The sequence below is a fragment of the Salmo salar genome, chromosome 12 (assembly GCF_965601325.2).
Source record: "Salmo salar chromosome 12, fSalSal1, whole genome shotgun sequence".
In the NCBI taxonomy this organism is placed as follows: domain Eukaryota; kingdom Metazoa; phylum Chordata; class Actinopteri; order Salmoniformes; family Salmonidae; genus Salmo; species Salmo salar.
The window spans coordinates 58,260,870-58,283,913 of record NC_138302.1 but is presented as its reverse complement, the minus strand read 5'-3'; the positions used below and the strand labels follow the sequence as shown (position 1 = coordinate 58,283,913).

The following is a 23,044-nucleotide window of genomic DNA, read 5'->3' as shown; positions in this document are numbered from 1 at the left end:
GACCTCAATCCCATCTAACACCTTGGGATGAATTGAAACGCCAACTGCGAGGCAGGCCTAATCGCCCAACATCAGTACCCGACCTCATTAATGCTCTTGTGGCTGAATGGAAGCAAGTCCCCGCAGCAATGTTTCAACATCTAGTGGAATGCCTTCCCAGAAGAGTGGAGGCTGTTATAGCAGCAAAGGGGGGGGGGGGGGGGGGGGCAACTCCATATTAATGACCATGATTTTGGAATGCGATGTTTGATGAGCAAGTGTCCACATACATTTGTTCAAGTGGTGTACATATACAGTTTAACTATAAATTACAGTACAAGCCAAACGTTTGGACATGCCTACTCATTCAAGGGTTTTTCTTTATTTTTACTATTTTCTACATTGTAGAATAATAGTGAATACATCGAAACTATGAAATAACACATATGGAATCATGTGGTAACCAAAAAATATATTTTAGGTTCTTCAAAGTAGCCACCCTTTGCCTTGATGACAGCTTTGCACAGTCTTGGCATTCTCTCAATCAGCTTCACCTGGAATGCTTTTTCAACAGTCTTGAAAGAGTTTCCACGTATGCTGAGCTGCTTTTCCTTCCCTCTGCGGTCCAACTCATCCCAAACCATCTCAATTGGGTTGAGGTCAGGGGATTGTGGAAGCCAGGTCATCTGATACAGCACTCCATCACTCTCCTTCTTGGTCACAAAGCTCTTATACAGCTCAGAGGTGTGTTGGGTCATTGTACTGTTGAAAAACAAATGATAGTCCTACTAAGTGCAAATCAGATGGGATGACGTATCGCTGCAGAATGCTGTGGTAGCCCTGCTGGTTAAGTGTGCCTTGAATTCTAAATAAATCACAGACATTGTCACCTGCAAAGAAACCCCACACCATCACACCTCCACCTCCTCCATGCTTCACGGTGGGAACCACACTTGCGGAGATCATCCGTTCACCTACTCTGCCTCTCAAAAAGACACTCCGGTTGGAACCAAAAATCTCACATTTGGACTCATCAGACCAAAGGACAGATTTCCACCGGTCTAATGTCCATTGCTCGTGTTCCTTGGCCCAAGCTAGTCTCTTATTGGTGTCCTTTTGTAGCGGTTTCTTTGCAGCAATTCGACCATGAAGGCCTGATTTGCACCATCTCCTCTAAACAGTTGATGTTGAGATGTGTCTATTACTTGAACTCTGAAGCATTTATTTGGGTCGCAATCTGAGGTGAACTTGTCCTCTGCAGCAGAGGTAACTCTGGGTCTTCATTTCTTGTGGGAGTCCTCATGAGAGCCAATTTCATTATAGCGCTTGATGGTTTTTGCAACTGCACTTGAAGAAACTTGAAAAGTTCTTGAGATTTTCCGTATTGACTGACCTTCATGTCTTAAAGTAATGATGGACTGTCATTTCTCTTTACTTATTTGAGCTGTTCTTGCCATATTATGGACTTGGTCTTTTATCAAATAGGCCTACCTTCTGTATACCAATCCTACCTTGTCACAACACAACTGATTGGCTCAAATGCATTAAGAAGGAAATAAATTCCACAAATTAACTTTTAACAAGGCACACCTGTTAATTGAAATGCATTCCAGGTGACTACCTCATGAAGCTGGTTGAGAGAATGCCAAGAGTGTGCAAAGTTGTCATCAAAGCAAAGGTTGGCTACTTTGAAGAATCTCAAATATAAAATATATTTTGATTTGTTTAACACTTTTTTAGTTACTATATGTGTTCATATATGTTCTTTTTTTGTTTTGATGTCTTCATTATTATTCTACAATGTAGAAAATAGTAAAAATAAAGAAAAACCCTGGATGAGTAGGTGTGTCCAAACCTTTAACTGGTACTGTATATCTAAACCTGTGCAGTGACTGAAGGGTGCATTTAGGCTAACATTGTGATATAGCCCGTAATCATGTCACCTGACCTTATATGGCTGTTAAGGCCATACACATTTTATTACATTACCTACAGAATTGGATGCACTGCATATGGCCTCTGGTCCACCCATCATGGAACATTTCCTTAAATGGGGATTGCCCCTTCTGGGAGTTCTATTTCTATTGATAAGACAGCTTCACTCACCATCAAACTTGGCCTTGAGGATGAAATCCCTATAGAACCTCTTCCCGGTGCCTGGCTTCATGGCATCACAGACCTTGGTTGCATTGAGTGGGCAAACTGCCTGCCTCATATTATGTAGGGCATGAGCCATAGCATACACTGCGTTCACTACAAACATGATCTTGGACTCCTGCTCAAACTTGCCGTCCCGCAGACTGTGTTCGCTACAACCAGGCTCCGTGAGACTACAGTCGAAGCGGTGCTCCCAGAATTCTCTAAACCAGGGGTTCCGTGTGTTAGTGTAAGGGTTCAGCTTGGTGAAGTAGTTGGCAAACTCCCGGATGGGGTAGGAGGCCAGCTCGATGGTGAAGGCTCCCTCGGCTGCAGTCTCACTTCCCCGCACAACACTCTCCTGCAAATCATTCACATTTTCTCAGTAATTGGAATGAAAATACCCCCTTTATCAAAATCGCAAAACATTACATTTCATGGTAAACAAAGGTAAAATGACAGAAATCTATTCTTATAAAGGAATTTATTCCTTAATTGTGAAGGAGTCGATTTTGATTGTCAGGAAATCGGGAATCAACAATTTTTTAACGGAAGCCAATGCCCTACCTGCGCCCCCCAGCCGTCGCTGGCCACCCAGATGAAGGTGACGTTCATGCGGGCGGCAGCCACTAGCAGCTCCCTGGCATCCTCACTGCGTGTGAACAGAATGACCACCTTGGCATTGGACTTCTGCTGCAGCGAGCGGATCACCTGGTCGTAGCTGTACCGGTTCATCGAGCGGCTCACCTGTTAATTATGCACCAGTTTGAACCATCATGTGCTAGAATAAGACATAGTCTATAACAACAAGGCAGCAAAAGATACAACACTATTCTAAATGGAATCAACCAATGTCAGGATTTAATCTGATCGGGGGTTGTCGACAAATCAGCTTTTAAAGCCAATTTCCAATTGAGCTGCAGTGTTTACAGTGAATGCGATCTCTGCTAACGTGGTAAAATTGCCTTTAGAAACCCCATTGTCGTCAACCCGCGATCAAATAAAATGTAATACCATGCAATAGTATTGTAGCGATATTGGTGGGTAGCCCAGATTTGGATTCTAACCCAGGTCCAGAGACTCTTAAACCAACACCTTAACCGTTACGCCAAGATTTCTGAACCCCTTGACAAGGTCCGTAGGTGTTGGGTAAATGTCGCTACAGTATGAAACCTTTGTAATGATGAATTATTTTCACTGTGAAAGTGGAAACAACAACAAACAAACAACAACAACTGGCTGACCTTGGCCGAGGTGGCAATGCAGATCTGGCGGGCGCGGGCCTCCTGCTGGAAGGCATCGATGCCTGTCTCACCGTAATCGCCCTCGGATGCCACAGTGGACACGTAGGTCCAGTTGAAGTAACGCAGGATCTCAGCGATGGCCTTGGCCTGGTAGAAGTCTGGCGGCACAGTGCGGGCGAAGTAGTCATAGCGAGACTTGTCACTGAGCTTGGCGCTGGTGGAGGCGTAGCTGATCTGAGGGATCTGGAAGAGGCGCAGGAGGTTGGCCACCTGGGGTGGGAAGAAGGGAGGGAGAGAGGGAGAGTGATAAACCATGCCAGCTAGTCTCAGACATTTAACATAATGCAATCATCTCCCTTCTAATCTAAAATTCTAATCTAATAATAATTGAATGATCTTGCCATTTCCACAACTGGAAGAGGCAGAGGGGGGAGTTTGGCCACCTATACAGAGAGAGAGAGAGAGAGAGAGAGGGAGGGATGGCGAAACTATGTCAGCTAGTTCCAGACATTTACCACCTACACTTACTGTTGAAAAAGGCCTAGGAGAGCTTTATCCTCATCTAAAATTCAAATGGACTATAATCACCATATTTATCATGTAAATTATTCTCACAGTGACAACGGCTGCAGCATGTGTATGCTTGGAGGTGACAATACACAGTTCCCGCCTTGGGTTAGGTGATCTCAACCGGCACATCATTTATATATACAGTTGAATTCTGAAGTTTACATACACTTAGGTTGGAGTCATTAAAACTCGTTTTTATAACCACTCCACAAATTTCTTGTTAACAAACTATAGTTTTGGCAAGTTGGTTAGGACATCTACTTTGTGCATGACACAAGTAATATTTCCAACAATTGTTTACAGACAGATTACTTCACTTGTAAGTCACTTTATCACAATTCCAGTGGGTCAGAAGTTTACATACACTAAGTTGACTGTGCATTAAACAGCTTGGAACATTACAGAAAATGATGTCATGGCTTTAGAATCTTCTGATAGGCTAATTGACATAATTTAAGTCAGTCAGGAAGTCATTTGAGTCAGTCAGTCTGGAAGTTAAAGCTTGGTCACAAATGGGTCTTCCAAATGGACAATGACCCCAAGCGTACCTCCAAAGTTGCGGCAAAATGGCTTAAGGACAACAAAGTGAAGGTATTGGAGTGGCCATCACAAAGCCCTGACCTCAATCCTATAGACAATTTGTGGGCAGAACTGCAAAAGCATGTGCGAGAAAGGAGGCCTACAAACCTAACTCAGTTACACCAGCTCTGTCAGGAGGAATGGGCCAAAATCCCTCCAACTTATTGTGGGAAGCTTGTGGAAGGCTACCCGAAATGTTTGACCCAAGTTAAACAATTTAAAGGCAATGCTACCAAATATTAATTGAGTGTATTGTGGCATACAGCAGGTCAGCCACCAGGGGGAGACTCGTCGAGGCCTGGTGACAGATGGTGTATACATCACGAGGCTGGCTCCATCTGCTGGACGTGCCAGGTCTCGATGGGTTCTCCGGCCAGGACTAATTGGGTCTGATTGGGAGTTGGTGAGTAATCAAGGGCTGATTGCTCACCAGCTATGCAAGGCCCATAAAGCTGGCAGAAGGGCAGCACACAGGGAGAGTGGAGGGAAGAAAGGACTCACGTATAGTTGGGGACGGTTACAGAGGTAACAGGAGGGAGTGCAGTTTTGATCCCGACAGGATACAGCAAGACCCGGAGCCCAGAAGACGGTATCCTGGAGAGGGTCTCATGGGGGAGACCTATCCTATCCTTTTCTTTTTTATTTATTATTTAAATAAACACCCTTGAAACCAAGCTAATCCTACTCTGTCCGTGTCTGATCTGTGTAAATGTTTTGACCAAACCCCCTAGTCTGCCACAGTATGTAAACTTCTGACCCACTGGGAATGTGATGAAATAAAAAAAAGCTGAACTAAATCATTCTCTCTACTATTATTCTGACATTTCACGTTCTTAAAATAAAGTGGTGATCCTAACTGACCTAAGACAGGGAATTTTTTGTCGGATTAAATGTCAGGAATTGTGAAAAACTGAGTTTAAATGTATTTTGCTAAGGTGTATGTAAACATCGACTTCAACTGTATATATACGCGTATACTACCGTTCAAAAGTTTGGGGTCACTTAAAAATGTCCTTGTTTTCCATGAAAACATACATGAAATGAGTTGCAAAATGAATAGGAAATATAGTCAAGACATTGACAAGGTTATAAATAATGATTTTTAATTGAAATAATAATTGTGACTTTCAAACTTTGTTTTCGTCAAAGAATTCTCCATTTGCAGCAATTACAGCCTTGCAGACATTTGGCATTCTAGTTGTCAATTTGTTGAGGTAATCTGAAGAGATTTCACACCATGCTTCCTGAAGCACCTCCCACAAATAAGGTCAATAAGGTCAAGGTCAAGCTGCTCCCACAACAGCTCAATAGGGTTGACCACTCCATTATACAGTGTATACAATTTTATACAGTTATACAATTTGATGTTATTTTAATGTACAAAATATGAGCTTTTATTTCAAAAACAAGGACATTTCTAAGTGACCCCAAACTTTGAACGGTAGTATATATATATTAAAGTTGCACTATGCACAAATCGCTCCGCCATTTCCTGGTTGCTAATATTCTAAGAGTTCGCCTAATCTTCAGTTTATGTGAAAAATTCTTGCGTAGAGAATCATTGTAGTATCTAAATCGCTGTGAAATATTTTCCGTAACCAAAAATATTGTATTGTCAGCTGTTTAAAGCTGGTGTACAAAACTGAAAGTAAAAGACACATAAACCAAACTTAAGAATGGGAAGCATAGAATCAGAGCACATAGAACAGCTATTTCGCTTCTTAGACTTGTATTCAAAGCAAATGACAGATCTATAACTCGCATTTCAATGTAAATGTGATCGAATCGCCCAAAAAGTTACATATTATAGCTTTAAAGGAAATTAACAAAACCACTGCAGCACAACATGTGCTCTGTTTTCAGAGATAATTTATCAGGGGGTGATATCAACTGCACAGCCCCAGTCCAAATGTGGCTATAGTTGCGTCCAAATGACACCCTATTCCGTATATGATGGCTCTGGTCAAAAGTAGTGGACTATATAGGGAAAAGGGTGCAATTTGGGAAGCATGAATAAATAAATCTTCTGCTGTCCAAAAATGTCAATCTCTTTATCTTTGCAGCCTCAGTCCAAAAATGACTATTTCTACTGTATCAGTATTCCTCAGAGGAGCTTCTTTAAAACAGCTTCTGCTGTCTATCAGGAGCCTACCTTAGGATTTGACTTGCATTGGTGAGATGAGGAGGCCTCCAGCCAATGCCCATTTCACATATCTCCAACCCTGTCTACCATGTCAGCTATCCACATTACCTGGAGCAAGAGCCATAAGTGGATAACAACCATATCTGTTTACTTATATGATATCAACAACAAAACCATCATTGAGATAAGAACCTTAGACGCTTGTTTTGCCATTTGCCCAGCAGCTTAAAGCTGTCTAGTCCAGGGCCAGATACACTCAAGCCCCCAGAAAGACAGACTGAGGTGTGTGTGTGCGTGTGTATTGGAATCTACAGTCAATATTCTGACACCATAAGCTCATTATGCCCTAAATAACTTCAACAAGATCTATTGATCTACAGTGTGGGTGCTAGTGAAAGTGTATTCTGCTGAGAGCAACAAGGGACATTACTATGTGTGATTCACCCCTCTGAAAGCAGATCATGTTGAATGAGCATTAGAAATTGTAATCATTGACTAGCTCTTAGGAAACTTTGCAGTATTTTGTTTTTTAATGTGTTATTTCTTACATTATTAGCCCAGATTTGTTTTAGTGTTATTACATACAGCCGGGAAGTACTATTGGATATCAGAGAAGCAGTAACTCACCAACATTACCAGCATTACGACCAGGAATACGACTTTCCTGAATCAGATCCTTTGTTCGTACCCCCCAGGGCAATTGAACTGATTCCAGACGCTAATCCAAAACACTGCCGGTGGAGGAGAGGTACTCGGAGTGGTCTTCTAGTCCGACTCAGGAGGCGCGCACACTACCCACAGCTTCCAAGTACATTACTCGCTAATTTTCAGTCTCTGGATAATAAAGTTGACGAGCTCAGGGCGAAGATTTCCTTCCAAAGAGACAACAGGGATTGTAACATACTCTGTTTCACGGAAACATGGCTCTCTCGGGATATACTGTGAGTCCATACAGCCAGTTGGGTTCTCAGTTCATCAAGCAGACAGGAAAAAATATCTCTCCAGGAAGAAGAAGGGTGGGGTTGTATGTTTCATGATTAACTACTCTGGTGTGATTGTGTTAACATACTCAAGTCCTTTTGTTCACTCGACCTAGAATAACTCACAATCAAATGCTGACCGTATTACCTCCCAAGAGAATTATCTTCGGTTATAGTCGCAACCGTGTATATTCCCCCTCAAGCCGATACCACGACGGCCCTCAAAGAACTTCACTGGACTTTATGCAAACTGGAAACCACATATCCTGAGGCCGCATTTATTGTAGCTGGGGATTTTTAACAAAGTAAATTTGAGAAAAACGCTGCCGAAGTTCTATTAACACATTGACTGTAGTAATCGCACTGCTAAAACACTAGACCACTGCTACTCCAACTTCTGGGATGCCTACAAGGCCCTCCCCCGCCCTTCCTTCGGCAAATCTGATCATGACTGCATTTTGCTCCTCCCTTCCTGTAGGCAGAAACTAAAACAGGAAATAGACGTGCTAAGGACTATTCAACGCTGGTCTGACCAATCAGAATCCTCGCTTCAAGAGGGAAGCTTCCGAGGATAATATAGACGAATACACTGACACGGTGACTGAGTTTATCAGGACGTGTATAGGAGACGTTGTACCCACTGTGTCTATTAAAACCTACGCTAACCAGAAACCGTGATTAGATGGCAGCATTCACTCAAAATTGAAACCGTGAACCATCGCATTTAACCATGGCAAGATGACTGGGAATATGGTCGAATACAAACAGTGTAGTCATTCCCTCTGTAAGGAAATCTAACAGGCAAAACGTCAGTATAGAGACAAAGTGGAGTCACAATTCAATGTCTCAGACACAAGACGTCTGTGGCAGGGTCTACAGACAATAACAGAATACAAAGGGAAAACCAGCCACATCGTGGACACTGATGTCTTGCTTCCTGGACAAGCTTAACACCTTCTTCGCCCGCTTTGAGGTTAACACAGTGCCTCCAATGCTTCCCGCTACCAAGGACTGTGGGCTCTCCTTCTCCGTGGCTGACATGAGTAAGATATTTAAGCATGTTAACCACCGCAAAGCTGCCGGCCCAGACAGCATCCCTAGCCGTGTCCAAAGAGCATGCGCAGACCAGATGGCTGGAGTGTTTACCTACATATTCAATCTCTCCCTATCCCAGTCTGCTGTCCCCACATGCTTCAAGATGTCCAACATTGTTTCCCAAAAAAACAAAGGTAATGGAACTAAATGACTATCGCCGTGTAGAACTCACTTCTGTCATCATGAAGTGCTTTGAGAGACTAGTCAAGGATCATATCACCTCTATCTTACCTGACACCCTACACCCACTTCAATTTGCTTACCGCCTTAATAGATCCACAGATGATGCCATCGCCATCGCACTGCACACTGCCCTATCCCATCTGGACAAGAGGAATACCTATGTAAGAATGCTGTTCATTGACTATAGCTCAGCATTCAACACCAGGTGTTGAAGGTAGGAAGAAACACTTCCAATTCAGTGATCCTCAACACTGGGGCCCCACAAGGATGCGTGCACAGTCCCCTCCTGTACTTCCTGTTCACCCATGACTGTGTGGCCACGCACGCCTCCAACTCAATCATCAAGTTTGCAGACGACACAACAGTAGTAGGCCTGATTACTAACAATGACGAGACAGTCTACAGGGAGGAAGTGAGAGCCCTGGGAGTGTGGTGCCAGGAAATTAACTTGTCACCCAACGTTCAACAAAACAAAGGAGCTGATCGTGGACTTAAGAAAACAATAGAGGGAGCATCCCCCCTATCCACAATGACGGGACTGCAGTGGAGAAGGTAGAAAGCTTCAAGTTCCTCTGTGTACACATCACTGACAAACAGAAATGTTCCACCCACACAGACTTGGCACCTAAAACCCTCACAAACTTTTACAGATGCACAATTGAGAGCATCCTGTTGGGCTGTATCACCGCCTGTTGTAGCAACTGCACCGCCCCCAACCACAGGGCTCTCCAGAGGGTGGTGCAGTCTACCCAATGCATCACCGGGGGCAAACTACCTGTCCTCCAGGATACCTACAGCACCCGATGTCACAGAAAGGTCAAAAAGATCAACAAGGACAACAACAACCCGAGCCACTACCTTTTCACCCTGCTATCATCCAGAAGGCGAGGTCAGTACAGGTACATCAAAGCTGGGACCGATAGACTGAAAAACAACTTCTATCTCAAGGCCATCAGACTGTTAAATAGGCCACAAATGTGCATGTGTCTACTCAAACGGTCAGAAACAGACTTCATGAGGGTGGTATGAGGGCCCGACGTCCACAGGTGGGGGTTGTGTTTACAGCCCAACACCGTGCAGGACGTTTGGCATTTGCCAGAGAACACCAAGATTGGCAAATTCGCCACTGGCGCCCTGTGCTCTTCACAGATGAAGCAGGTTCACACTGAGCACATGTGACAGACGTGACAGAGTCTGGAGACGCCGTGGAGAACGTTCTGCTGCCTGCAACATCCTCCAGCATGACCAGTTTGGTGGTGGGTCATTCATGGTGTGGGGTGGCATTTCGTTGGGGGGCCGCACAGCCCTCCATGTGCTCGCCAGAGGTAGCCTGACTGCCATTAGGTACTGAGATGAGATCCTCAGACCCCTTGTGAGACCATATGCTGGTGCGGTTGGCCCTGGGTTCCTCCTAATGCAAACAATGCAAGACCTCATGTGGCTGGAGTGTGTCAGCAGTTCCTACAAGAGGAAGGCATTGATGCTATGGACTGGCCCGCCCGTTCCCCAGACCTGAATCCAATTGAGCACATCTGGGACATCATGTCTCGCTCCATCCACCAACGCCATGTTGCACCACAGACTGTCCAGGAGCACATTCAACTATGTAAAGAAAAAAGTATTTAATAAGATTATTTCTTTCATTCAGATCTAGGGTGTGTTATTTTAGTGTTCCCTTTATTTTTTTGAGCAGTATATATACACTGTATTCTATCCTATTCTACCTTATCTTAGTCTATGCCGCGCCGACATTGCTCGCCCAAATATTCATATATTCTTAATTTCCATTCCTTTACTTTAGATGTGTGTATTGTTGTGAAATTGTTAGATATTACTGCACTGTTAGAGCTAGAAACACAAGCATTTCGCTACACCCGCAATAACATCTGCTAAACACTTATATGAGACATTTTATTTTATGTTGTTCTCCATCTCTCCAGCTTTCCATGCTCGCCCAAAGGGTTTCTGAGTTTGTGCCAATGTGTGTTCTAACACTACTGTAACTAACTAGCACTGTCTCCCAGGCACTTCATGATGCCTAGAGGGTTCCACAGCCATACCATTCCCTTGGAGCTCATTTAACAATTCCTCTTCACACTAATCCACCTTTAGATTCCCATTCCTTCACCAGCCTTCATTCGCTTCCCAGTTTCCAGCTCATGGGAATTTAAGTAGCCAGATATTAATCTTTAAATAGGGAAATTAATCCAGTATTTGATACTTCATGCACATCATTACACAAACAGTGTTCTGTGGAACATAAAATACAAGTATTTGTATGCCCTGTTGCAGCTGTATGTTTTTCAAAGCACATATGTGGCCTTTTTTGTTCTCTAATTCTATACAACACTGACACTGATCACTTTTTCAGAGCACATATGTGGCCCCAATTGTAGTTTATGTGGTATGATATGATTGGACAATGTGCTGTCTTCAATCAGATGTACAGTATGAGATGCTAAAGAGTATGTTCCTACGGAAGTCTCGCCATTTGTGTCTAAAATAGAAAAATAAGACTTAACTTACAATAGATTCCAAATAAATGTACTGCTTATTGCCTAAACTGTAGACAACATTCCTTCAGTCCTATGGATGGCATCTGGGAGCTTACAGCTGATTGAGCGATTTTGTCCTAGACATATTTGGGGTATTTCATTTCAAGGACACTGTTGCATAAATAAACATCAGGGCATCAAAGTGGACGGACATTATTCAAGCTGGAGAGACCAAATAGACCAGTTAGTATGGTGAGTGCAACGCTAACATACTGTGGAGTGTGTCTCCCTAGAGCGTGCCTCTATAAACTGACCATAGAGTTGGATAGAGAGGACACACTTACCACGAAAACCTCAACGGGGCTGCCCATGCTGTCACAGAAGGGATCATGGCAAAGATAGGGGATGGGCTATCTTTCTAACTCAATGGAGTTAACTGAAATTAACCCTGATCTTAACCGACTCTGACAGTTCCATTTAAAGCACCCTGTAGACCACAGGCCTGGGGGAGCAGCAGGCACACTTTGGTCCTAGAGGAGAAATGATGAGTAAATATGATCTATTTAGACAGACGCAATGCAATGATCCCTCTGGACAACAGCGTAAGTCCATTCCATGTCCTCCTTCTAGCTGAATATAGAGCAGGAGCAGAGGGTCGACTGAAATATTAATCCTACTGAGAGAACTAAACTTTAACATATCATGATGGCCACCTGGGGCGGCAGGTAGCCTAGTGGTTAGAGCGTTGGGTCAGTAACTGAAAGGTTGCTAGATTGAATCCCTGAGCTAACAAGGTAAAATATCTGTCATTCTGCCCCTGAACAAGGCAGTTAACCCACTGTTGCTAGGCTGTCATTGTAAAAAAGAACTTGTTCTAAACTTACTTGCCTAGTTAAAAAAAGAAAGCACAAAATAAAACACATAATTGAAGTTAATGTGAATAAATTGATCTTGGTGTTCAAATGACAAACTCAATCAATACATTAGATATAGTAGCCAACATTCGTTAAACTAATCGGGGGGCTCCCGAGTGGCACAGCAGTCCAAGGCACTGCATCTCAGTGCCAGAGGCATCACTACAGACCCTGGTTCAATTCCAGGCTGTATCACAACTGGCCCGTGATTGGGAGTCCCATTGGGCATCGCACAATTGGCCCAGCGTCATCCGGGTTAGGGTTTGGCCGGGGTAGGCTGTCATTGTAAATAAGAATTTGTTCTTAACTGACTTGGCAAGTTAAATTAAGAAAATACTTGCTTTTATTGGTTCCCTGTCTTTGCAACCATTTTAACCCTTCCCTTATGTTCAATTCAGCCGACACCATTTATGTTCCGAGTAAATTAAGTACAGTAAGTACAGTAAGTACATCAAGATAATACATATATGATTTTAACCTCCCAAAATGTATTTTCCAGTAGATGAGAATGTTCTCTTTCATATATGTTTTTCCCCTGAGTTAATAGACCCAACTGTTCCAAATTTAGAGCCAAATGTTTGATTACTGTACCAAAGTCATATATCGTTCAAATTATGACATTTTATTAAATTTATGGAAATGTTTTGCTCATTTTTTGCCAAATTTTAGATCACTGTCCCTCGGGGTGTAACGAGTGCACTGAGAGTCGGGAAGCAAGCTCAGGGAGTGAGTGTTTTAATAAATAAAAGAAACAATGAACACGAAACACAAACAACGCACCGACATGAAAACAGAGTCAATCACACCGGAGGAAAGAACCAAGGGGAGTGACAGACATAGGGAAGATAATCAAGGAGGTGATGGAGTCCAGGTGAGTGTCATGAGGCGCAGGTGCGCGAGACGATGGTGACAGGTGTGCGGGATAATCAGCAGCCTGATTACCTAGAGGCCAGAGAGGGAGTATATGTGACACTCGGCCTCTGAACATCAAAATACTTATATCCTTGTGATCGTCATGGATAGACCTTTACTGCACATAATACCATTTGTCTCTAGCACAAAAATCAAGGTCAATTTGACTTCAAATTGACTTCAGAACAGTGTTGCTCAGCCTCTGAGCATCATCGGGACATCATTCGGTAACACTTTAAATTGGATAGTTAATCTGTAAATGCTCTACATACTATCTACAGACTATCAGTAACATTTCAACTAACTATCTACTATCCCTAACCTTAACCCTTATCCTAACCCTAAACGTAACCCTAGCACTAACCTTAAACCTTACCCTAACCCTTATTCTAACCCTAACTGTAACCTTAGCAAGCAGTTACCTATCAACAGATAGTTTGTTGATAGTATGACCTTCTGTAGAGCATCTATTGATGGAAAATCCAGACTGTACAAATAAAGTATGCCCCATCAGTATGCCCCCAAATAAAGTATGCCCCATCATCTTTGTGATCAGCATGGTTTCACCATTCTTGTGCAGGAAGCAGCTTGTTTTTAGGACACACAGTTCACAAGTTATATACAGTGGTTCATCTTTTAAAAGTTGCGTCATACTGCGGCACACCTTGCGTGCTGCCGCAGCATTCTGTGGCACGTCATTAAATTGTCAGCCATTTTTTCTGTTACTGCAAGTTAGTGCTAGTTTGACCACCAGAGGGCATCTTTGAGAAGCATTTGATAGTCTTCCATATTGGCATTACCAGAGATGGAGAGGGCACGTGACAGACCAGGGTTCAATTCCCCAACGGGGAGGAAGGAGTAGGCTGTACTTGTAAATAAGAATTAATTCTTAACTGATTCCATATGTGCTATTTCATAGTTGTGATGTCTTCACTATTATTCTACAATGTAGAATATAGTAAAAATATAGAAAAATCCTGGAATGAGTAGGTGTCCAAGCTTTTGACTAGTAATTTCTTAATTAATTTGATTAATATTATGGTGTTTCTATTCCATGAAAAATGAAAAACCCTCTGGGCTTTTGTTAGGATGGAACAGAAAATATGGTGCTGTACAATGTGATGGTGGGCAGTACAGTACTGGGCTATTTAGCTAAAGAATCCCTGTGTAGTGCGGCCGGAGACCGGGGTTCAATCCCCCAACGGGGAGGAAGGAGTAAATAAGAATTAATTCTTAACTGATTCCATATGTGCTATTTCATAGTTGTGATGTCTTCACTATTATTCTGCAATGTGGAAAATAGTAAAAATATAGAAAAATCCTGGAATAGTAGCTGTCTGAACTTTTGACTGGTACTTGCTTAATTAATTTGATTAATATTATGGTGTTTATATTCCATGAAAAACAAAAAAACCTGCTGGATTTCTGTTACGATGGAACGGAAAATTTGGCGCTGCACAATGTGACGCTGATGAATTCAAAGAGTTGTCAGATTGTCAGTTTGTAAATTCAGACCGTTTTGCTCTCACGTTGTAGGGTTGATTTGAGCGTTCTGGCCTTACGACGGCAGTCAAGCACCAAAGCTAACGTTGGTTAGCTTGCTAGCTACTTCCAGACACAAATGAGACCACTCTGAGCATTTTACTCGCCCTAGTAGAGCTGGTTAGGCAGTTTCCGTGTTAACCAGAGCGTTGGTGACTCTAACTGTGCTGCTGGAAACAATTTAATTATTCTTTTTTGCAGATGTTTACTGACACTGGCCGTATTCAACGGGTGTTGAGCGCTCGTAAATTCATTATTCTGTGCTCCGGTACTCAGACGAGAGTGCTCTGAAATCGGTGTAGATTGCCAGAGCGAATTTACGAAAGCACCCGAATGTCCATTGAGAATGCACAACAACTATACCATTTAGCCAAGCTAAGAATAATGGGAATAATCAAGTCAATAAATGTAGGGTAGTTAGATAGCCTATAGTTAATATACTGTCAAGTTTGACAGTATATTAACTACTACTAACTACTACTAACTACTACTAACTACTAACTACTACTAACCTTAGGTAGACAGCTAACATATTGGTACATATTGCTGTAATGATATGCTATGTGGTCCATAAGGACATCATAGCTAGCAAATTGTCAGCCAACATAACTTGTAAGGTAACTTATATGAAAAGTCATTACTTTATTACATTGAGTAGCAAGCTACTGCGAGGACACACTCTATCAACGCTGCGGCTTGAGCATGCTTTTGGTGCACAGTCTATAGCGCGGTGGACTTCGGGCAAGAAGGTTGAGGGTTTGAAACCTGCTCCCTACTTGATTCATTTGAAGTTGTGCACAATTATCAGTTTATTATTTGGTTTATACTGCCCATTCATTAACAGTTAGAGACACAGTAGTGCATTGGGACCCAAAAGCATAATCAGTGCTCTAACTCCCCCTCGGTCATTAGGGCAAATCTGGTGTGTGATAGGACTGGGGTTTTCGCATCTAGCTCGGCTATTAGACTATTCTTTAGTAAAAGTTGAATAGTCTATTGTTCAGCTATTAGTCCCCCTCCCCAGCTTGCAACAAATGGATGTCTTTTTGTCGAGAGCAAAACTTTTTTATTTTCAATCCAAATGTATTTTTCTGTAAGCAATTTATTCAATTTTCAATCAAAAATAAATGTTCTGAAAGCAAAAACGAGGCTTCAAAGTAAAAAAAGAAAATTGCAATCAAATATTTTGTAATAGAGCGCAAAACTTTATGCATTTTATTCCCCCAAAATATTTAGAGAACAAAAAATGTATTTGAAAACAAAACTGCAATTTTTTGAGTGTCAGTTTGGCTACAACCAATAGTGTTCAGCCTTTCTTTCCGACACAAAGGCGGACACCTACGAAGAAGGACTGTGTGATTATGGCATCTCAGGTAATCAGCACTGGGCGTTCTTCCGTCCAACCTTTACGCAGCTCTTAGTTAGGTCCTACAATTCAGTGTCGTTTCATAACATTGTACTATATTACATACATACATACATACATGCCATAGAATGATAAATCATGCAATTATTATTCTCAAGCTAACCAAAAGCATTTAGCTACGAATGCCTGTACACGCCATTTTCAGTTGAATTAATCTAACTTTCTTTCATGGAAACTCATAAGCAGGCCATGTCCTATTCGTTTCATAGTCGATATATAATCATATTTCATGACAGTGTAACGGTTAGCTTTTTTTACAGAGGGATGAAAGAACACAATATATCTGTCAGATGAAGAGTTAGACCAGAAAGTCAGTGCCATTAAGGCAAGGATGCCCCATGCGGGCTTTAGAATGGTCAAAGGAAGTCTCAGAGCAATGGGCCATTGTGTACAATGGCGAAGAGTTAGGGAGTCTTTGCAGCGTGTAGATGGTGCAGGTATCATTGCCAGAATGATCCAGCTTTATTGCATTGCTCGACAAAAAAATGATGTTCCTGCTCCCCTGTCTCTCGTCCACATTGATACAAATCATAAATTGATGAGGTACTAAGATGTCTAATGTCTCCATCAAATCTAAGAAGTTATTCTAACTTTTCTATTCTTACTTATTCATAGACAAATTTTCAATGATGTATGAAATTGGAGTTGTTCTTCATCAACTGGTAATACATAAATAATGAAGCAGGTTAATAGGTTAAAAACGTCTTAAGGATCGGTGTCCCGCTAGTGGGACAACTTCCGGTGAAACTGGAGGGTGCGCAATTCAAAGAAATAATCATAAATATTAGTGACTTTAAACATTTAGGTACATATAAGTGTCTTATATTGGCTGAAAGCTTAAATTCTTGTTAATCTAAATGCACTGTCCGATTTACAGTAGCTATTACAGCGAAAACATGCCATGCGATTATTTGAGGACATTGCCCCACATCAAAATATTTTTCCACTGGCACAGGTTTCATACGTTCACATATAACGATTAAATAATCACTTACTTTTTGAAAATCTTCCTTGTCATACGGGGGTCCCAGCTATAACATGTAGTGTCGTTTTGTTAGATAAAATCCTTCTTTATATCCCAAAAAGTCTGTTTAGTTGGCGCCATCGATTTGAGTAATCCACTTGTTCAACATGCAGAGAAAGGAATCCAAAAATCTACCCCTAAACTTTGTTTCAACAAGTGAAAATACATTTCTATTTACTTCTCAGATACCCTAAAATGTAATCAAACTATAATATTTATTTCGGAAAGTTCAATAGGAAACCAATTTTAGCAGGTGCATAATGTCTTCATGGCGCGCACAAACACAAATTTCCAAGACTGTGTCCTACTACTAAAACTGATATTTCTTATTCATTTTTTTAAGTTACAAGCCTGAAACCTTGAACATAGACTGCTGACACCCTGTGTAAGCCATGGGAATTGCATCCAGGGAGCTAATTTTCAATATGACCTTTCTCTTGCATTTCTAAGAGGATGGTCTCTCTCCCAAAAAAATACCGGTTGGTTTCTCTTTGGATTTTCTCCTACCATATCTATTGTGTTATATTCTCCTACATAATTTCAACAATTGTACAACCATCAAAGTGTTTTCTTTCCAATGGTACCATTTATATGCATATCCTGGTTTCAGGGCCTGAGCTGCAGGCAGTTTACTTTGGGCATGTCATTCAGACAGGAAGTGGAGAAAAAAAGGGGCCTATCCCTTTAACACCAGACTGGTGTTGTGGTTGTTCATTAGGTGATGGGAGATATGCAATATGTAGACAAAATAATATACTTACCTGTTGTATCTTGAAAAAAAGCATTGGAATTAAAGTGAAATGTTCAATAAGCTTTCTGTGCTGTATTGACGTATCCTGAAAATTACATTTGCTGTCATATCTCAGTTATTGTTTCCATATCTACAAAAAATAAGCTATTTTCTTTACTTTCAGAGTGCGAGCTGATCAAGGGGTCGAAAATGTAGATATTGCCAGATGTTCACTGTCCGAGGAACAGGCCGTGGAAGCTTTATTGCTGGCAAAAGTGTCCATAACCAGAGGTAATTAAACTGTTCTGTGTTCTTTTTCTCTCTTCCTCTCTGCCTGTCTTGTTGTCCATGGAACCTGTCTCACATGCACAGTTTGGAGGAAGAAGGATACCTTGACATGTCGAATTCTATCCACCTCTTCTGAGTGGGATATGTGTTCCTACCTCGTCTGCGGGCAGATCTGCAGCATTTCACAGAGAGTTGGAATAATCACCCTTTAAGTACAGAGGCAAACCTGACTCCTCACCAGCTGTGGCATATCGGAATGCTCCAAACACCTGCACACATTTTTGTTTTTGCCTTAGCACTACACAGCTGATTCAAATGATCAAGTCATCATCAAGCTTTAAGTGGTATTTAAGTCTAATAATGACATGATCTTCTATTGTTTGTCCTCATGTGTCTGTTTTTCAGCATAAAGTACTCTTTAGCCACTTAGTATGGACAACAGGTGAGACCACACACACACAATAACAGTCTCTCTCTTTCAATTCATCCCTTTCCCCGTTCTCCCTAAATCCTCTAGGTTGTATCAGCTGTGTTGGTGAACCCCTACCGCACCTGAACTGGCTGACACAGAGGGCACAGCATTATCATAGGTGAGAGGTCACTTGGTCGGGTCAACAGGAAGTATTATTAAAGAGATGCTTTACATTGAAATACAGATAGAGATGTAGTAGTCCCAGAGTTAATGATCCAAGGTCAGTTTTCCATTTCACCTCCTGATTATTATGATGACTGACTGTGTTAGAATATAAAAAAAGGCTTAACCTGTTGGGGCTAGGGGGCAGTATTTGCACGGCCGGATAAAAAACGTACCTGATTTTTAATCTGGTTACTACTCCTGCCCAGTAACTAGAATATGCATATAATTATTGGCTTTGGATAGAAAACACCCTAAAGTTTCTAAAACTGTTTGAATGGTGTCTGTGACTATAACAGAACTAATTTGGCAGGCCAAAACCTGAGAAGATTCCTTACAGGAAGTGGCCTGTCTGACCATTTCTTGCCCTCCTTGATCATCTCTAACAAATACAGGGGATCTCTGGCATGACGTGACACTTGCTACGGCTCCCATGGGCTCTCAGAAGGCGGGAAAAAGCTGAACGATGTAATTCCATCCCCAGGCTGAAACACATTAGCGCGTTTGGCAAGTGCTCTATCAGAGGGCCATTAGACTGAGGCTCGTGCATGAGGGGATAGCATGCTTTTACTTTCACTCTCTTTGTAATAAAAAACGATTTCCCGGTCGGAATATTATCGCTTTTTTACGAGAAAAATGGCATAAAATTGATTTTAAACAGCGGTTGACATGCTTCGAAGTACGGTAATGGAATATTTAGAATTTTTTTGTCACGAAATGCGCCGTGCTCGTAACCCTTCTTTACCCTTTCGGATAGTGTCTTGAACGCACGAACAAAACGCTGCAATTTGGATATAACAATGGATTATTTGGGACCATACCAACATTTGTTATTGAAGTAGAAGTCCTGGGAGTGCATTCTGACGAAGACAGCAAAGGTAATAACATTTTTCTTATAGTAAATCTGACTTTGGTGAATGCTAAACTTGCTGGGTGTCTAAATAGCTAGCCCTGTGATGCCGGGCTATCTACTTAGAATATTGCAAAATGTGCTTTCACCGAAAAGCTATTTTAAAATCGGACATAGCGAGTGCATAGAGGAGTTCTGTATGTTTAATTCTTAAAATAATTGTTATGTTTTTTGTGAACGTTTATCGTGAGTAATTTAGTAAATTCACCGGCAGTGTTCGGTGGGAATGCTAGTCACATGCTAGTCACATGCTAATGTAAAAAGCTGGTTTTTGATATAAATATTAACTTGATTGAACAAAACATGCATGTATTGTATAACATAATGTCCTAGGGTTGTCATCTGATGAAGATCATCAAAGGTTAGTGCTGCATTTAGCTGTGGTTTGGGTTTATGTGACATTATATGCTAGCTTGAAAAATGGGTGTCTGATTATTTCTGGCTGGGTACTCTGCTGACATAATCTAATGTTTTGCTTTCGTTGTAAAGCTTTTTTGAAATCGGACAGTGTGGTTAGATTAACGAGAGTCTTGTCTTTAAAATGGTGTAAAATAGTCATATGTTTGAAAAATTTAAGTTTTTGCATTTTTGAGGTATTTGAATATCGCGCCACGGGATTACACTGGCTGTTGACTAGGTGGGACGCAAGCGTCCCACCTAGCCCAGAGAGGTTAATCATGCTCTCTCTCTATCCATCTGTCTCTCATCTGCAGGTATATTTTCATGTGAGAGAGGAAGCCAGTCCCGTCAGCGCCAACTCACCCGCTCTTAAGATAACCTCAGGGCCAACTAGGGACCCAAATCTGGTTAGGAGACATCGCTAGAGACACTGTAAATGTGATGAACTGAGAGAATATTAGGGTAACACTGTAATCAGGAGTGGTAAACACTGTTGAAGTGTACAATTGTAATACGTACATGCAGACACAGCATCATTCAAAGAATGGAATGGAGTTGGAGTGGAGTACATGATCAATGAATATAGTCAATATACAGGCAACAATGTGGGGATCTCATTGGTGGTAATAACTACAGTACATGTATATAGGACTTGCATCCTTGGCACAATAAAGTTATTGTACTCTACTCAATCCATAGACTTCCTTAATGCCATTCAGACTTGAAGTCGATACAACAACTATGATAGCTGAGGTTCATAGATTGGTATGAATATTAGTTCAGAACCTAATGTTTTAGGGTCCATACACAGATCGGCTACATACTGTAGCTAGCTACACATCCATAGACATACAGTTATTTTTATCCTCCACTACACAATAAACAAGTAAATAGTTAGCTAGCTATGTTACTTCAGCTGCATTGCACGGCAATGCAAGCAAACACAATTGTACATTCAATTTGCAGTAAATGCTTTAGCTAGCTAGATTCTTTACATCCACTGTTTCCCAAGATGACAGCCTGGTTTTCTGGTTTTCTCAGGAGTCCCTAAAACATTAAACAACACGAATGTCAATGTCATACTCATGCCATTACACCAGCTAGCTAGCTGGCTAATGTTAGCTAGTCAGCTAACTTGCTATATAGCAATTTTTGTAAATTAGCTTCATGACAAAAAATATGCACAATCATTTGTCTCTACATTAACTAACATATTCCTCTCAATTGTATATTTTTAGCTTGACTCGTTATGACATTATAACTACTTACATTTGCTTCCCCGTAATGTTTTGTCAACCATCTTTACTGAAGGAAATCACCAGGGACGGGTGGCTCGCATCAAACTCGTCATTGGAACCACTCGATATGATTGGTCATATAAAAACCTTGGGACCCAAATGCATAATGAGTGCTCTAACTCCCCCTTGTGGTGGTCTGGAGCAATGAAGCCGTGACGCTGGGTACCTCTGAGTCCCCCGGTGTAAGCTCACAACTTTTAAAGGAGGAACCACTGTAGACCAAGATCAAATTGCGGGGGTCAAATTGCAGGGGTCAAATTGCGGGTCAAATTTACTTCAGATCTGTGCTGCTCAGTCTTTGAGAATCATAGCAAAATTATACGAATATCTATGTGACCAGCATGGTTGCACCATTCATGTGCAGAAAGCATTTGGTTTGTAGGACAAACTGTAAAAAAAATTATATAGACCAAGGTCTAATTGTGGGTCAAATTGACCAAAACATCATGGATGTCACTGTTCCGGTACAGGGGCACATTTTTTAAATATATTTTTTTACCTCTACGGGATCGGTGCCCCTCCAGCGGGATGGTTGAGCTAATGTGCACTAATGTGATAAGCGTGACGTTGTAAGTAACAAGAACATTTCCCAGGACATATACATATATACTGCTCAAAAAAATAAAGGGAACACTTAAACAACACAATGTAACTCCAAGTCAATCACACTTCTGTGAAATCAAACTGTCCACTTAGGAAGCAACACTGAATGACAATACATTTCACATGCTGTTGTGCAAATGGAATAGACAACAGGTGGAAATTATAGGCAATTAGCAAGACACCCCCAATAAAGGAGTGGTTGTGCAGGTGGTGACCACAGACCACTTCTCAGTTCCTATGCTTCCTGGCTGATGTTTTGGTCACTGTTGAATGCTGGCGGTGCTTTCACTCTAGTGGTAGCATGAGACAGAGTCTACAACCCACACAAGTGGCTCAGGTAGTGCAGCTCATCCAGGATGGCACATCAATGCGAGCTGTGGCAAGAAGGTTTGCTGTGTTTGTCAGCGTAGTGTCCAGAGCATGGAGGCGCTACCAGGAGACAGGCCAGTACATCAGGAGACTGGCCCGCCCGTTCCCCAGACCTGAATCCAATTGAGCACATCTGGGACATCATGTCTCACTCCATCCACCAACGCCACGTTGCACCACAGACTGTCCAGGAGTTGGCGGATGCTTTAGTCCAGGTCTGGGAGGAGATCCCTCAGGAGACCATCCGCCACCTCATCAGGAGCATGCCCAGGCGTTGTAGGGAGGTCACACAGGCACGTTGAGGCCACACACACTACTGATCCTCATTTTGACTTGTTTTAAGGACATTACATCAAAGTTGGATCAGCCTGTAGTGTGGTTTTCCACTTTAATTTTGAGTGTGACTCCAAATCCAGACCTCCATGGGTTGATAAATTGGATTTCCATTGATTATTTTTGTGTGATTTTGTTGTCAGCACATTCAACTATGTAAAGAATAAAGTATTTAATAAGATTATTTCATTCATTCAGATCTAGGATGTGTTATTTTAGTGTTCCCTTTATTTTTTGGAGCAGTGTATTTTATAGGCA

The 23,044-nt window shown here is 41.8% G+C and overlaps 1 protein-coding gene across 2 annotated transcripts in view; it reads right to left on the bottom strand.

Annotated features, from left to right (window-relative positions):
- The window catches only part of LOC106565327 (metabotropic glutamate receptor 2), a 71,775-nt gene that overhangs the window by 9,076 nt on the left and 39,655 nt on the right, over window positions 1-23,044 (bottom strand). For both annotated transcript variants that reach the window (XM_045691517.2, XM_014132301.3), the window contains 3 exons: window positions 3,360-3,629; window positions 2,683-2,862; window positions 2,086-2,476 (listed from right to left, as the gene is read on the bottom strand). In XM_045691517.2, the coding sequence (XP_045547473.1) occupies window positions 2,086-2,476; window positions 2,683-2,862; window positions 3,360-3,629 (841 nt within the window). The remainder of the gene's footprint in view (window positions 1-2,085; window positions 2,477-2,682; window positions 2,863-3,359; window positions 3,630-23,044) is intronic.